Source organism: Polypterus senegalus, chromosome 5 (genome assembly GCF_016835505.1).
Source record: "Polypterus senegalus isolate Bchr_013 chromosome 5, ASM1683550v1, whole genome shotgun sequence".
Taxonomy (NCBI): Eukaryota; Metazoa; Chordata; class Cladistia; order Polypteriformes; family Polypteridae; genus Polypterus; species Polypterus senegalus.
In genome coordinates, this window is record NC_053158.1 from 46551589 (window position 1) to 46568845 (window position 17257).

Below are 17257 nucleotides of genomic sequence, written 5' to 3' on the forward strand. Positions count from 1 at the left end.
AACCATACATTTAGGTCAGGATCCTAGCAAAACCAGTTGAAAGACAGGAACCAACCTTTATATGGGATGCAAGTCCTTTGCTGGGGACATTAATTATAAAACACTCATATTTAGAGCTGTCTGTCATCAATCAATCAATCAGTCCTTTAATCATTATTTTATAAAATGTCTTTCTCAAACTAAACCATTACAGAACATATCAGATTATTTATTAAAACTCAATCAACCAATTAATATTTATTTTATATAGCTTCCTATAAAATACAATACAAAGTAGCAAAATATGAGATTATACTGATGAGCCAAAACATTATGACCACCTCCCGTATATGTTGTTGCTCCTTTGTGTGCCACCAAAACAGATCCGATCCGCTGAGGCATGGACTCTACAGCACCTCTGAAGTTCTTCTGAAGCAAATCCTTAACTAATGTAAGTTGCAGGGTGGAGCCACTACAGACTGGACTTGTTGTCCCAACTACTGAAGACAGGATACTAGATTGGATTTTGGGGAATTTGGAGGGCAGGGCAACACCTTGAGCTCTTCAGGTTGTCCCTCAAACCATTCCCAAGCCATGTGTGCATTGTGGCAGAACTCATTATCCTAGGTAGGTGGTATGTGAACCCCAGACTCAAGGGTTCCTGCAGGACATTATACAAATCGTCACACTCCCTCCACCAACTTCTTCCCATAGTGCATCCTGACTGTAAGCACCCTGCGTTAGCCTTGCCATTTTGGAAATTCTCAGACCCAGTTGTTTGCCTGTAACGATTTGACCCTAATCATTGTCAATCAGGTATTCACACTTGCCCTCATCTTCTTCTTTCAACATGTCAGTTGTGAGTACCTAATGTCAGATAGCCATCTAATATATTCTCAACCTTGACTATGCACTGTTGTCATGAGATAGTCAATGTCATTCACTTCATATGGGAGTGGTTGTAATGCTTTGGCTCATCCATGTCTGATAAATTATAAGGCCACAAACAGGGATGAGCGACACGCTTGGACAGCAGACTGAGATTATGAAGTGCCAGTACTGTAGAATCACAACCATTTAGAAAAGCCAACAATATAACTTAAAGATTGAATAAATTAAGATGCAAATGAGAAAAGATGGGGTTTTACATTGTATTGGAATATATCCACTCAAGCAGCTCTATGTATGGAACTAGAGAGAGAGTAAATCAGCATTCAGTGTGATATTGTTTGGAAAAAATTAAAAAATGTAGAACATGTTGTCACAAAAACAGTCACAAGACATCAAAAAGGATTGAGGCAGCCACCTGTGCATTATGCCCTGGCTGCAAATGGGTGATTTTGCTCGAGTTCTTAACAGGTTTGAGTCCAAAACAGAACTGATTTGCGTTTGAAAATATGGCGGCTTTAATGGCCAGGATAGGAATTGGCATCATTGGAACTGGAAGTGATGTCATCAGGACCAGAAGTGGTGCCATCCATAGTGCCGGACCCAGAAGTACTGTCTTCGGGACTGGAATCAACGTCATCGATGGTGCTGGTGCCGAAAGTGATGTCATCAATAGCGCTGGGACCAGAAGTAATGTCATCAGTGGTGCCAGAACCAAGTAGGATTTCCCGTTGATGGTCTGCAGAGGATTGAGAGAGAAAGTCAGTGCAGCTCGCCACCCCCTGGTCTGGCGTGGTACTCCTATTATTCAGGACCTTTAGCTGTCTCCCAATCTCACATGTGTGACAATGTTTATTAGTTTCTTCCAATAAAATACATTCAGGATCAACAAACATAATAATGGACACACCTTCCCATCATAGCATACTATTTTTCTTGTAATTAATTTTGTTGCACAGCATTCATTTATATGACTAACCATTACAGTCAGCTTCACATGATAAGAAATTGTTACCCTGGTGGAAAATTATATCATCTTGTGTATAAGGTGATATTGTAGAGTGGTTTTTGTTTTTTATTCATTAAGTTTTTTTTTTTGGAAAGCTTATAAGCTGTGACAGTCACATTGTTTTCCAGACCAGGGGAAAGTTTATTTATAAATTAGCAGGACATCATGCCCTCTCTTATCTCATATGAAAATTTAAAGGACATTCTAAATCACTTGTTACAATTTTCTCTTGTTTCCTCTAACAAACTTCTGAGCCCCAAGTATTAAAGTATAATACAATTATAGAAATACAACAAGTATATACATATACATATATATTGTAGCACAGAGTGCCTGAATGGGTTCTTTTCATGGCTGTTTTAGGTGGCTCGCTATTATTGAAAGGACCACTCTCCTTTGCTGCACCAGATGAAATACTTGCCTTGTTACAGGCACCACTGCCACCCATTGTGTTGGTGTCTCATCTCTAGCTAATGCAACTTATCAGCACCTTTACACAGCCCTTCTTTCAAAGTCACTGTCCCCAGCAACCAATTTCTTGAAATGTCAAACAGCTCTTTGAAGCGGTAGGGTGGTCTTCATTTCTTCTATGGTTATGTGGCCAGTGATAAAAGTATATTAGCAGGAGTCTGGAGTGCTTTATTGTTCGGTGGCACAACATGCTGTTTTTCTTCTCTGAACTGACACTAAAAGAAACACTTTCAGGTCTGAATCTCCTTTTTGAGACTCTCCCTCCACCACTGCGCTGTTATGCCGTGCAACCTGTCTTCTCCTTTGCCTGGACAGTTTGATCACCTGCCTTGCTTCACATGGCTCACCTTGGTTCAGTGGCAACTTGATCAGCCACACTTTTTGCAGTTCTATAAGCCAGAAGCTCAGCCTGTGGCATGGAGTTGGAGTAGTATTGGTGGAGCTGCAGAGGTAGTAGTCTCTAAGCAGCCTTCCTCCCTGTACTGATGCTACAATTAGCACTTCAGATCCCAGATTCTCTAAAGAACCAAACAGGTTCACTGTGGTCTCCCATGGTACTCTGCTAAACGGAATTGTAGGTCTTATCCTTGTCCCACTCCTGACACTAATGTAGCGCCTGTGCCGACTGCCAGACTGGATTTTCTGCTCTTAACATTAAACTTTTTGGTGGCTTGCTATCCTTTAAGGGACTGTCTGACATATGCTGCACTAGATGGATTTCTCTTTGCAACATTGCAGGCTTACCGATTTTACAGGTGCCCCTGCTGCAATGATGGAATGCCAGCTCATACAATAGGTGACTCGTACCTGGCTGATAGAGGCAACCTGTCAGTGCATAAGACATCAGAAAAGTGTGGGGTGCCATGGGTAAATTAATTTAATGATGGAGATGTCGGAAAGAATCTGAAGTTCAGGTTGTGGTGGCATTTTTGTGTCTTGTTCCTGTGCTGGTTCAGTAATGATGAAGGCCTCCTAGATCAGTGCAAATTTATACGTATGAAAAGGTGGGCATGAAGGTAGTTCTTGTGTTGACATAATGGATCTTCGGAGTCTTAGATGAGGGTGGTGTCATGATTGTGCATTTATTCTTTCTAAATGATTCCTTAGGCTTTAAAAGTATTTGAAAATTCATTTTGGCTGTTTTAGAGGCCAAGGAAAGCAGTGGTAAAGTTTGTTTATTGTTTTAAAATGTTTTTAACAATGCAAAAAATTAAATGTTATTTTGTGGTGCTGTCTTGTTTTTCTTATGGGTGCCATCATTTTAAGACAGTTGTTAAGTCATAAGGTAAAATGGAAGCTTGAGGCATGTGACATCACTAGGTCAAAGGTATAAAGGTTGCACATACTGGATGTAACCTAAAACCACGGCTTGATTTTCTTTGAGTTTTTAAATTAATTTCAGATTATGAACATTTTCAGTTTTTTGACTACATTCTTCTGTTTATGTCTTGCATCAGTTTATGAAGTATTTTTCCGGTTTTCTGCTATGTTGCTGTGCCCATTAACTAAGATTTTGGTTTCTCATTCTGAGCTTGTTTCTTTGACTTTCAATCTCCTGGCTCCGACAAGTTACACCTTGGTTAGATTATATTAACTCCCGTCTCCTGTCTCCATTCTCATTTCAGGCTACTGCCATTTATTTGAGTATGTACAGGTTTGAAGTGGAGGACAGTTATACTGTTGTATAATTCTCAAAACTGTATACTTCTCAAATTGGACATCATAAGAGAAAGACTAACCTTGTATGACCATATACATGTATATATAAACATGTTACCATTCTATACAATAGAGCCTCACTTTACATAATAGATATGTTCATAATCATCACATGTAGTGGAAATTCATTTATAGTGAACTTTCCTTTGACAGACCCTTGCACTGCCTCTAAAATAAGAGCAAACAAGGTTTAACCTGTACCCAACAGTATATACAGTCCTTATGCACATACTATAGGTAATGTCTGTTAACAGCATTTGGTTTCAATTTAGATAGATAGATAGATAGATAGATACTTTATTAATCCCAAGGGGAAATTCACATAATCCAGCAGCAGTTTACTGATACAAAAAAACAATATTAAATTAAAGAGTAATAAAAATGCATGTAAAAACAGACATTAACTTTGAATAATGTTAGTGTTTACCCCAACCGGGTGGAATTGAAGAGTCGCATAGTGTGAAGGAGAAGCGATCTCCTCAGTCTGTCAGTGGAGCAGGACAGTGACAGCAGTCTGTCACTGAAGCTACTCCTCTGCCTAGAGATGATACTGTTCAGTGTCTTTTTGATACAGCCAGGGTTAGAACATAGCGTTATTTCACAAAACAACAACAATTACATGCAGCAAGAAAGATAGGAAAGTTGCATATGTTGTGTGATGTGAGACTGGTGAGAACATGAAGAGACTGCTTTTCACATTTCCTCACACCACCCTGTCCAACAATGTGAAACAGAGTGAGATTACAGCAGTTGCAGCAGCATCAACACAACCCCCTTCTTCACGCACCACCACACACTAGGCTAACAGAGTCAGCATAAGAGTATGAAAATTATATATATTCAGAGAAAGAGAGAAAGAGAGAAAAAAGAAATATTGCAGTAGGAAAGGCATATGTTAGTGTGAGAGTATTACAGCCACTAGGGGGGCACTCTGCCATGCTTGTGTGCTGAACATCAGAGAAATGGTAATTTGAAAGATTATGACCAGAGATATGGCATGTCGTGATCACCAGAACATTAGAGAAAAAGGGACCAACAAGTGCCACGAATGCCTGGCCCTCAATTAAGACCGAGAAACAGAGAGACTTGCTGAACGGTCCTCACATGGTCTAGAACTCGAAACGCACCTATTGAACAATGGTGACTGTTAGCAAACCACTCAATGGCACCCAATCTGATAATTGGCAGCAAAGTATTAGATTTTAGAGATTCAGCTTTCCCTGCATCTGACATTATTGGTATGTTAAGCTTATTTGACATGATAGGACTTCATAAATTCAGGACAGAGAAAGTACTGTTGGTAAAAGTCCACTTGTTAATTGTTAGTATGTAAGTTGCTTGTCCCGCATATATATTTTAGGGAGATAAAGTTGGTAAATTGTGATCAAAACAGGATTTAATTAAACAAATCCTTCGTGGGTATCTGCTTCTCCAAGATCAGCGTTATTATCAATGGAGCCTGGTCACTGCAATGCTGTCCACTTGGATTGTCTTCTTCAGTAACAGATACGTCCATAATTTCACTTTTAAAAGTATGAAAAGAAACTAAAGATTTATACTAGAACAGTAACAACTGCTGACATACAGATTCATTCCATCTGTGTCCTGAAAAATTCAATAAACTGTCCATAACTGGCATGTAATGGTCAGGGCTTATTAATTTCAGTGTATGCAGTAGCTTCATTATTGCAGATAATGAGGAATAAATGAACAATGATTTCCATTTAGCGTATATAATTTAATTTTCAATAAGGCAATTTAAAATTTAGCATTTATAAATAGTAAACTAAAATAATTAAAATTAGTTAATATTTTGAGCCAGATCATACCATTAAAGGTGGTACAGAGGCTCAGTGGTTAAGTGCTTTTATCAGATCCTGGATTCTCTGTGTGGGTTTTTCTTCTGCTATTTTAGATTACACCTTCATCTCCAAGCTAAATGGTGAATCTTTGAGTGGTTGTGGTTGTGACCAGTGACAGACTGGCACCTCCATGCAAGGTTAGTGCCTGCCTTGTGTTTGATGCTGCTGAGATATGTGCCCACTTCAACAGAGCCTTACTCAGAATAAGGAGGTTGTAAATGCATGTATAATTGAATTACTGCAACTCAGATTCAGTTAAAAAGACTGGTAAATGTGTTATTAGTATCCTGTCATTGAATTTTGATGCCCTGAAATCTGTTTAGAAATATACCCAGTAACCAACCATCCATTATACAGAACGTCTAAAATTAAAAGGAATCCCTCTATTTGTCTTTCTCATCTGAAACATCTTCTCGTGTTTATAGTATTGTTTACCTTACAAATGAACAAAAACAAGGAAAGAAACCAAACTGTTGGCATATAATGAGACCTGCGTTCTGGTACAGTAAGAGACAATACTTTGTGTTAAATAAAGAAAGAAAGAAATATTAGAAAATTAAATAAATACATATCTAATGCCATATCTTTCTTACATGGTAACTCTTGGTCATTCAGCTCCTTTTACAGTCTGACTTCGTCCCATCACATGTTCCGCAATGAGGTTTTCTTGCTTCAGTGTGCTCAACTGCAGGTGTTTTGCTCCACTCTTTTGACATCAGGAGCGGCAGTTGACGGAGTAAAAATACACAAGCTAAAATAACCACTCTCATGGTAAAACTGGCAGAGTAAACTAATTTGTAGTTGAAGCCACATAGAATGTTTCACTGTTTTAAGATAGACAAGATTTGTAAATAAGCCAGTGCTTTTCAATGGGCGATTTTGAAATTTCAAAAATGTGTATAGCACACTGTATTCAAGATATCTAAACACAAATTGAACTGTCGTTACAATTTTCCATGAAGAATAAAAGTGAAAAATTTCAAAAAATCAGTTTATTGGAAGATAAGGTGATTTGTCGGACAGACAGTTGGACAGATAGACAAATGGACAGATGTGGCTATTGGAGTAGCTATTTTTCACATTATATGCAAGTGCAACTAATAATGATAGATAGATAGATAGATAGATAGATAGATAGATAGATAGATAGATAGATAGATAGATAGATAAGGTACCGTGTTAAGATATACTGAATTCAGGTAATGTCAACACAGTTCTTTAAGGAAATCCGAATTAACTGTAAAACAAATGCATCTTACACCATCTTATCAAAGCATTCTGATAACATCTGATTTCAGTTCTGAAGGCACCATGGCTTCAGCGGACATGAAAATTATTGTAAAATTGTAATTGAAGAAGCCGTTATGTTCAAGTTTTATATTTTAACCTGGGAAGCTTGTGTAGCTCAAATACAATTTTTGTTTTTTGTATAAGTAGGATGGTATGTAATTATGCAATTATTCTGCTGTTTCTTGCATTAACAAATTTAGTTCAGGCCTGTCTTGCCTACTACAGAGTTCATTTACATTGACTTGTCTTTTGTAAGATAAATACAATGAAATGCTGTCTGCGCTACCAGTACAGAACTGATTGGGGAATCCTTGAACTTGTTTAGAGAAAAAGTCTTACAGAAGTCAATAAAGGAAGCGAACATGGAATAGTAATTGGAATTTGCCACAGTCCACTGGGAAAAGATGGGGAAGAGTACTCAGCATATTCTGTTGCCGTTTCGGTTTAATGCCTCCCAGTGGAGCTTGAGCTATTGATGTTATTTTCTAATAGATTTTTTTTCTCATTTATGCCAGACTTCACTTTTTCATTTTTTTCCTCATGTTTTTATCCTAGTATTCTGTCTGGACAGTCTTGTGGGTGGCCTGGAATGTGTTCATTATCTGCTTCTATCTTGAAGTTGGAGGCCTTTCAAAGGTATGTCTGCTGATTTATTTATTTATTTATTTTGCCTCAAGAACAGGATAATGACATCAAGAAAATACTGTATATATCATATCATATTGATCAGAAATGACTGCTTCCATGGATTGTTAAAAAATTTTATGTAATGCTTCACTTTTATATTTATTACTATAATAAGTCAGGAAGCAGTAAATACAAAGTATAGCAACACCATTATCATGTTTGTAATACAGGGGATAGTATTCAGACTGTTTTCAGTTTCACTTGTTTGTCAAAGGCTAAAATTATGAAGAACCTGGAGAAAAAACTTTCAGTGGCATTAAACAAGGATTTCCATGCACTAAAAAAAGCAAACAGTACTCATGTTTAAATAAGGGCCTGTTGCATAGAATGTGATGATAACTGTTAAGATTTAATTGATTTGTGGACAAATGTAGTACACGTGTTCCATTGTTTTTCTCTGCTGATATTTAAATCATGAGCCTCGCTATTGTGTCTTCCTAGTAAAACCAAACCTGAATGATAACTAACAGCCAGACATATAGGTATTAGGGTAATGTCAGGTTATTTAAAGACCATTGGCGATATTTTAAAATTAATTTTATGATAGATTCACTCAAAATATTGAATATGGAATATGTTATTGTCTAAATTAAACTGATATACATGTCTTTAGATGGCAATGGGGGTGGCAGTTATTGGAATTCAGACTCGACTGAGAATGTTTTGTCATAAATGAAATTAATAATAAAAATGAACACTTAACAAAAATAAATGTGTGTATATTAGTCGTAATTAACAGAGTTTTAGGCAAATAGAGAAAAAATGGTTAAATTTTGCAAAGAGCCAAGCAAAAATAGATCTATTTGTGACATGTGAAAATAGTGTAAATTAGTATAAAAATATTTGTGTAGCATATCTAAATCTTAGAAGAATTAGCTTGGTTAGTGTTTTGGACAGACCTCAGCATGCAGCCACACTTAGTGAACACTAGGCTGACCTGCCTTTTAAGGCGACCAACTTTTAAGTTTACTTCTTCTTAAGGCAATTCAATATGTAGATCAATTTGATATTTTATACAAACTCATTAATTTGGTTATATTGCATTTGAGCGGTATTACTTTAATACTCGTAGTTTCTGTTATTTTTGTGATGAAATTTAAACTTGATCCCCCCCTGATATTTACTATGCGGTGAGGCATTTGTACTCCATCAACATTAATTATTTCCAGAGACATCATTTTGTCTATTGTTCCAGCGCATCGCGCACAAAAGCAAGGGAACGATGGGAGCACCAGAACTCTGCTCACATCATGTCGCTTCGTACCGCAAGCTGCAAGTAGTAAGTCTGTGATAAGCGGAATACCGCTACGCTTTCCACTCACGGGACGGAAGGACAATCCCGACCGCTTTTATATAGTAAGAAAGAAGAAAAAGATATCACACAGTCTGGAGTAGAAAATCATCTGTTACCTGGAAAAACGAAACTACAAATCCCATCGTGCATTGCAAAATCGACAGGGCGTGTGTGAAACTCTGCGCCTGCGTAGCACTCACGGGACGGAAGGACAATCCCAACCGCTTTTATATAGAAGGATAGAGAAATACAAAAATTAGCGTATACCTCTGTGTCTCTTTTTGTATTATAATTTTAATACTTTTTAAGAAAGGTCTATATAATTTACCGGCAGATGATATGCAAAAGGTGAAAGCATCTTTCCTCACAAATTATTCAAATGGTAGAAAGAAGCTTTGCTCGTCATGGCATAAATTAATACATTCAGATTTCACACAAAGCAAATGGAATGTGAGAACTCGTAAACATTATTTCAGATTTTTAAAAAATTTTAAAGACAGAAACCAACTCTGGAAGGAGCCATGAGCCCCTCACAGGACACACACAGGCATATATCCACAATTGGGCCAATGTATGAATTGTATGTTAACCTAATACTGTAGTTGTGGCTTTTTTAATTGGAGAGAATTCTACACAGACATGTGGAGAATATACAATCTACACAGTGTAGGTGCCAGAAAGGAAGGATATCCTTCCTTTATCCCAGCCAGGAGGTAATAATGGAAGGACTGGGCAAATGGAATTACTAGGAGCAGATAATTTCAACCTCACGACACGGCAGTGTTCCTCAGGGCTGAACCTGGATCGAACACCTGCAGGATGGCATGGGAATTAGAGCCTGGTAGCGCAGCCCTGTCAACATCTATGGGGACCACCAGAGAGCGGTCCCAGGGGAGGCTGCCCTGGTTTCCTCGTGACCCAGAAGTGCTCCAGATCACTTGAACAGGAGGTCGGAAGCAGTTCCTGGGTCGACTCTAAAAGAGAGCTTGCTCCCTCGTTTAAATGAGTCACAGTCAGGAGGCAGTGGGTAACACTCATTGAGGACAAAGGAGAGAAACATAAATGGAGCATTTTTGGTGGTATTATTATGAAGAAGGTGTTTTGTTGATTAAAAGTACTTTATTTGAACCTGGAATTGTGTTATGTATTACTGTGTATTATTGTATATTACGGTATCTGTGGTTTGGGGCTGTGGCAGCCCCTTGTGGTTACACCAGATAAAGACCAGATTGGGATTTTAGAGCTGGGAGTAAGCAACAGTATTCTCTGTACAACATGCTTCCTCAATACTGTAATTATATTATTTTATATTGTATTATAGTATAGTATAGTATATTATAGTGTGACATGTTGGTGCAGCGGTAATCCTGCTGCCTTACGACAAAGAGATTAGAGTTAAGTCCCTGGTGCTAAATGCATAGAGTTTGCATGTTCTCCCCTTGTCTGTGTGGATTTCCTCCAGGAGCTTCAGTTTCCTACCACAGTCCAAAGACCTGCAAATTAGGTGAATTAGTGGTGCTATATTTGCCCCCAATACATGTATGTGTTTGTGTGTGTGTTCACCCTGTGATGGACTGGCACACTGTCTAGGGATTATTCCTGCCTTGCACCCAGTGCTTGCTGAGACGAGCTTCAGCTTCCTCCTGACCATGCTCTTTACAAAGCAGGTTTACAGGATGGATGGAAGGATTATATTATATTGTGTTTTTGTTCTTCCAAATTAAAGATGTGATGCTGCACTTACTAAAAGCAAAGTAAAATGGCTTGTAAAAGGTTACAAGGCATTCTGTATAGTCAATGAATTGAGTTGCTGAACTAAAAATATTAAAAAGGATTTAAGACTGCAAACACATTCTCTCTACTAAACTACTGCACTCTACCTGACCCACCAGCCACACCGCTCCAGAGCTTATACTTTTTACATGAAAAGACAAGAAAACTGAACTTGCCAGGGGTTGTGTTTATCTAGGACTTAAGGCTAAAAAATCATTCACTATAAGTTACCAATGTGTAAGGGTTAGGCTCAATGTTTAACTTCTAAAACAGTGTCAGCTGTGTATATACGATGGTAATGATGACTAGATATTTATTTTATCCAGCACTTCTGTGTCTGTAGGCAGCCCTGTAGCAAAACTGGCTTCTGAATGACATTCCGCTGCTCCACGCTGCACAAAGTCCCCTTTTTCATAAAGACGCATGACATGTTTGGTCAACAGAGGAGTGGGATTTTTTTTTGTCAAAGTACGTTTCCTTGACATTATGTTTTTCTTGAAGTATTTTCTTAGAATTAAACAATAAAGAAACCATGTGTCTGTTCTTTCCTTTATATGTCAACTGCAGGTTGGCCAACTATGTGTCCAGGAGAAACGCAAGTTTATTTTATGTTTCCTTGTTCCTCACTGGGTATTTGTTATCAGTTTTCTGATGCATGAATGAGCTTTAAGGACTAACGTAGGCCATTGATGCTGCAGTCTTGAATGTTAATCCAAAATGAATGAAGATGTATCATTTCCCAGGATATTAATTATTCTAACCCATTTGCCCTTTAATTCAGACAAATGAGTTTCCCTTTTGACCATTCTTTGTCATGTAGATCAATAAGGCACTTGAGAAGTCATTGAAAATTGCCTTCTTCACATTGGGGAGACTTTATGATCAAGTTTATTTCACAAGCTCAACAGTGGGCACCAAAAATAAACACATTTTGTTACACTTAATAAAAATAGCAAAACACTGTGCGCTAAAAATGACCAAAAAAACTGTTTCTTTTATAAATCTTATTTCAATGTAAAAAACTGCATGAAATAGAGGTGCTAAAAATGTCAGCCTGTCAGTCAGTTTCTAACCCGCTACATCTCAACACAGGGTCATGGGGTCCGCTGGAGCCAATCCCAGCCAGCAACAAGAACAACATTTATTTCTATAGCACATTTTCATACAAATAATGTAGCTCAAAGTGCTTTACATGATGAAGAAAGAAAAAGGACAAAATAAATCATTAAAATTAGGGAACATTAATTGACATAGAATAAAAGTAAGGTCCAATGACCAGGGAGGACAGAAAAAACAAAAAAAAGCTCCAGGCGGCTGGAGAAAGAAATAAAATCTGCAGAGGTTCCAGGATATAAGACCACCCAGCCCCCTCTAAGCATTCTACCTAACATAAATGATCAGTCCTCATTGTATTCAGGGTTCTCATGGAAGGACTTGATGATTATGGTCATGTGACTCACTTTTGGCATTTAATCCATCAATGTAGGGACATCATGGTGCTTTGATTAGGTGGTGGTGGCGCACATCGCCACCCCAGAAAACCGGAAAAAGAACAGAAGAGAGAGTAGGGGTTAGTACGGATTTTGGAGCAAACACCATGAATAGTAATGATAATTAATTGCATAAAGAGAGCATCAGAATTAAACTCAAATGAAGTTATGAGAAAGCCATGCTAAAGTAATGTGTTTTTAGCAGTTTTTTAAAGTGCTCCAATATATCATCCTGATGAATTCGTATTGGCAGTCTATTCCAGATTTTGGGTGCATAACAGCAGAAGGCTGCCTCACCACTTCTTTTAAGTTTAGCTCTTGGAAATCTAAGCAGGCACTCATTTGAAGATCTAAGGTTATGATTTGGAATATAAGATGTCAGACATTCCAAAATATAAGATGAAGCGCGATTATTTAAGGCTTTGTAAACCATAAGCAGTATTTTAAAGTCAATTCTGAATGACACAGGTAACCAGTGTAGTGACATGAAAACTGGAGAGATGGGCTCGGATTTTCTTCTTCTGGTTAGGATTTTAGCAGCTGCATTCTGTACTCGTTTCAAACGATTGATGTCTTTCTTGGGTAGTCCTGAGAGGAGTGTGTTACAGTAATCTAGTCGACTGAAAACAAATGCGTGAACTAATTTCTCAGCATCTTTCAATGATATAAGAGGTCTAATTTTTGCTATATTTCTTCAGTGAAAAAATGCTGCCCTAGTCATCTGATGAATATGTGATTTAAAATTCAGGTCAGAGTCAATAGTTACCCCTAAATTCTTTACCTCCATCTTGACATTTAATCCTAATGCATCAAGTTAATTTCTAATAACCACATTACATCCATTATTGCCAATCACTAAAATTTCAGTTTCAGTTTCAGCACAGGGTGCAAGGCAGGAACAAACCCTGGGCAGGGCACACACACACACACACACACACACCAAGCACACACTAGGGACAATTTAGGATCGCCAGTGCACCTGATCTCTTTGGACTGTAGGAGGAAACCGGAGCACCCAGAGGAAACCCATGCAGACACGGGGAGAACAGCTAAAAATGTCTCATAACTTTAAACAAATAAAAACAATGTAAACCACCTAATTAAAATTAATTAATTAATTTTGAAAGTTCATTTATTTTTTACAATGCAGCAATCATTTTTAAAAATCATTTAGATGTACTCTTATTTTTGTCAACAACAGATACAGAACAAAATGCAGTTTTTAATTTCTGCCAGTATGCTGTATAAAAATGTGCTTTTTTTTTCTAATGTTATTTATAATTTGTTTTTCATTTTTTCTATTTTAATAAATGCACTTTAGTCCTAACAGTAGAATATTTAGAAACAGAGCAAAATTAACTATGTGTAAATTAAAGGATAAAAATTGCCTCTTATCGGATAATAAATAATATGTCTATCTGCTGACAAATGTATTGCAAATTTTCTGCCTTGTGTTAATTGGTGTGCACTTCCTGCAATTTGACGTTTCATCGTCATTTTGTAAATAAATTTAATCCATAAGTATTAATGTATGAATGTGTGCAGAAAATGTGGAAGGTATTTTACAGCTTATTTTTTGGAGATTTTACAATGTTCTTATTGTCGGTATGTTTTGTTACTTTTCTTTATCCACTCATCCATTATGTGAGTAGTTTCTCATCTAGTAAGAGTTTGCCATAGTCCATATCATCACCAGGTTGGGGCAAAGAAACAGTCTGGCCCTAGAAGACAATTTTTTAAGAAAATGGGGCCACCCTGGTAGGATAAGCAGTCCTACGATGCCATTGTGAGGATATAGAAACCATTAGGCCCACAAGCCATACCTGTGTGCTGAGTGTCCTCGAAGTGCAACACAAGAAGAGGACCAGAAAATGTGGGAGAAAGGAAAAGAAGCAGCCTGCATGAATGTTCCCCTTAGGATTCAAGCAGGAAGTTGATTTTGCATTTGCTAGTTTTTGCAGACCACTTCCAGAAGAGATAATATTTGGGCAAGGGGCTGATCATATTTCCTAAACACACACAAATGAACACAAGGTCAGTTTACAAATGCCAAGTAACTACCTTTGGGAAGAATAGCTAGAAAACACCCAGTTTTAAACTCCACATAGTGCTTGAGCTTGGATTCATGGAGTTGTAAGACAGAGGTGTAGCAGTACTACTTAAAGGACACCAAATTCCATCATCCCTCGGAATCGCTTCACCACTAGATAACCTTTGCTTTTCAGGCAGGGGCTGCTGGAAGGACAACAAGGAAAGCCTTGGATTTAAAAGGAGCCTGTTAGAGGCTAGGAAGTTCTAACACTTTTTCATCTGTTCATTTCCAGTCAAATTTTCAGATCTTTTGTGTTAACTTGTTCATTTGGTTACTATTTCATCACCTTGTCAGGGATTATAGTCACTTCAAGGATCGGTGTGTAATTCATCCAAGATCTTCATTGGTTTGTGAGTGTTTTGTATATACAGGTGTTTACCTCTGCTAGGAGCACCACCACCTTCACCACCAAATTTCAACAGACAAGACTGATTTATACTGTCTGTGCTGGTTGCAAGAGCCATGCATCAGAAATGACATGAGATGTGGAGACATACCTTCTAGGGAGTTTTCCCTGTGTGTTGGGCACTTAATTTTTCCCGACTAAACAAGAATGCAAACACATATCCAAAATGGCAAATTTCGAGGAGAGCCTGTTGGCAGAATTAAGGTGATATAGGTACCTGTATGAATGGAAAGATGCTGACAAATTCATGAAAGATATGAGTTTAAAGTTCATGAATATAATGCAAAGAGTGACTGCCAGCCTCTCATACAATCCAACCGGGCATGTGTGAGTGCCAGCATGATGAATAAACAGCACACAAAAGGTCATCAAAGTACAAAGAAGACATTGCAAAGATATTTTATCATGTGGATCATGCATCCGCTTAAGAAGAATATTATACTTGTCCTTCCTTTATCAATTCTCGTTAATGGGTGTAAAACTCCACTTTTTCCTCTTTTTTTCCTGTTTTTTTCCTGTTAAAGCCAGTAATAACAGGGACAACTCTTCTTCCTCCAGCAGAGTCTCATCAAGAGTAACCATCTATCACTGAACAAAATGTACACAATTCATTTCCTCTGTCATGAAATTGTTAGGTGTGACATATGGATCAGACACTGCTACCTACTGCTTAGGAGAATATTGACATGTCAATCAAATGGGCCACCACAAGTATAAATGCATTTTGGTTGTTGACACTGCACACACTTTGCATTGTGGTCTGTGCACAAGCTAAACATGGTAAGTTTAAACAGGATTTTAGGCACCATACAGTAAAACAAAAATATACATGTGTTTGGAAAGGCACTTGTTCATCATCATTATCCACATCTGGACTGTGTTTGTGTGTCTTAGTTATTGGTCAATTGTGTCACCCGGGTTTATTCAAGTGAGTTATTGCATATTTAGGTTGTATGTTTGCTTTTGTTAATCATTACTTAAAACATTCATCAGGATTTTACATAACCTCAGTGTGAACTGTCTCAGTGAGCTAGCGTGTGTGTATGGCAAGCCAGGCTCGGTGGCACCCTTAATAAAATAAATAAATCATTTTTTATATAATGCGAATCTGAGTGCCACACAGCCACTACGGAGGCAGTGAACACTGTATTACTGTATCATCATCTTCATTCTGTTTATACCCACAGTAATATAATTATATATGTTTTGTTTGGCTGATGCTTGGAAAAAACCACTTACTGTATAAAATGTAAATTAATCTTTGAATTATTTTAACACAGCTATGTTGCTTTGCAAACAAATTTGTTCGCAGATCCCCCTGTGGCTTTCCCTTTTGATCCAGGCTATTATAACATTAACACTACAAATTATTACCCATGGCTATGCCAAGCAGAAGCTTACTTAGGGATTTTTTTATGCTTATGTTATAGAAATTTCTCATCCCAGCATAAATTTTAAAAAATAATGCTATAAAGAGTACCTGTGGTGGAATCTTCCTATTGCTGTACATTTTAATGCTAACATCTCATTATTTATTAAGCATAGCCATTCCAGCTTTAAAATTGTAAAATGTATATTCATTTTTTTGACTGTTTCTTAATACTTCAGTATGGTTCCTCATTAAACTATAAATTATTCAGAATTTCTGACAAAAGTAGAAAAAGGTGAATTTTCTTATATTCCTACAATATGTCACAATATTATTATTTAAAATACCAAGCTATTCCAGTTTGTTATAAAAAGTACATTCACCTCTTTTGACTACTTCCTATTACTCAATTTTAATATTGTTTGTAATTGTGATTTTATCAACATATGTTATGTTACTTTTAAAATACTGTATAAAATTTGCTTTTTTTTTACTCAGAAGCATTCCACCACCCATGCATACATTCAGTTCAAAGGAAAAATACCATCATGAAATAAAATTTCTGATCCCACTGGAATTTTCTTCCACCTTGAAACAATACAATGTGATGTGAACTAATTCTACATAGATAAATACACTCTGATTAAACAAAATAGCACACACTTATTCTATGTGGTCATACCTTTATTGAATCTTGTTTAACTTTTCAAGGTCATAAATAGAAAAGAGAATCTTCCTTTAGCAGAAACAACCCTCGAACAAATGCTTCCATTAGCCACTGATCAGACCAGTGCAATGCTGAGGAGAAATTTTGGCCCATTTCTCTGTTTCTGGGATGTCTTACATGGTTGATGTTTTGGAACGTTGAGCACAAAGGGCAGGCACTGCCGCTGGATGAGTGCAGATCAATTGCCTAACACATTCATTC

General features: G+C 37.4%; 1 protein-coding gene across 1 annotated transcript in view; it reads left to right on the forward strand.

The window, feature by feature from the left end:
* LOC120530251 (sodium/potassium-transporting ATPase subunit beta-1-interacting protein 3) overlaps window positions 1-17257 on the forward strand; it is a 609068-nt gene that overhangs the window by 300110 nt on the left and 291701 nt on the right. The window contains exon 3 of the mRNA XM_039754574.1: window positions 7774-7854. Coding sequence (XP_039610508.1) covers window positions 7774-7854 — 81 coding nt within the window. The remainder of the gene's footprint in view (window positions 1-7773; window positions 7855-17257) is intronic.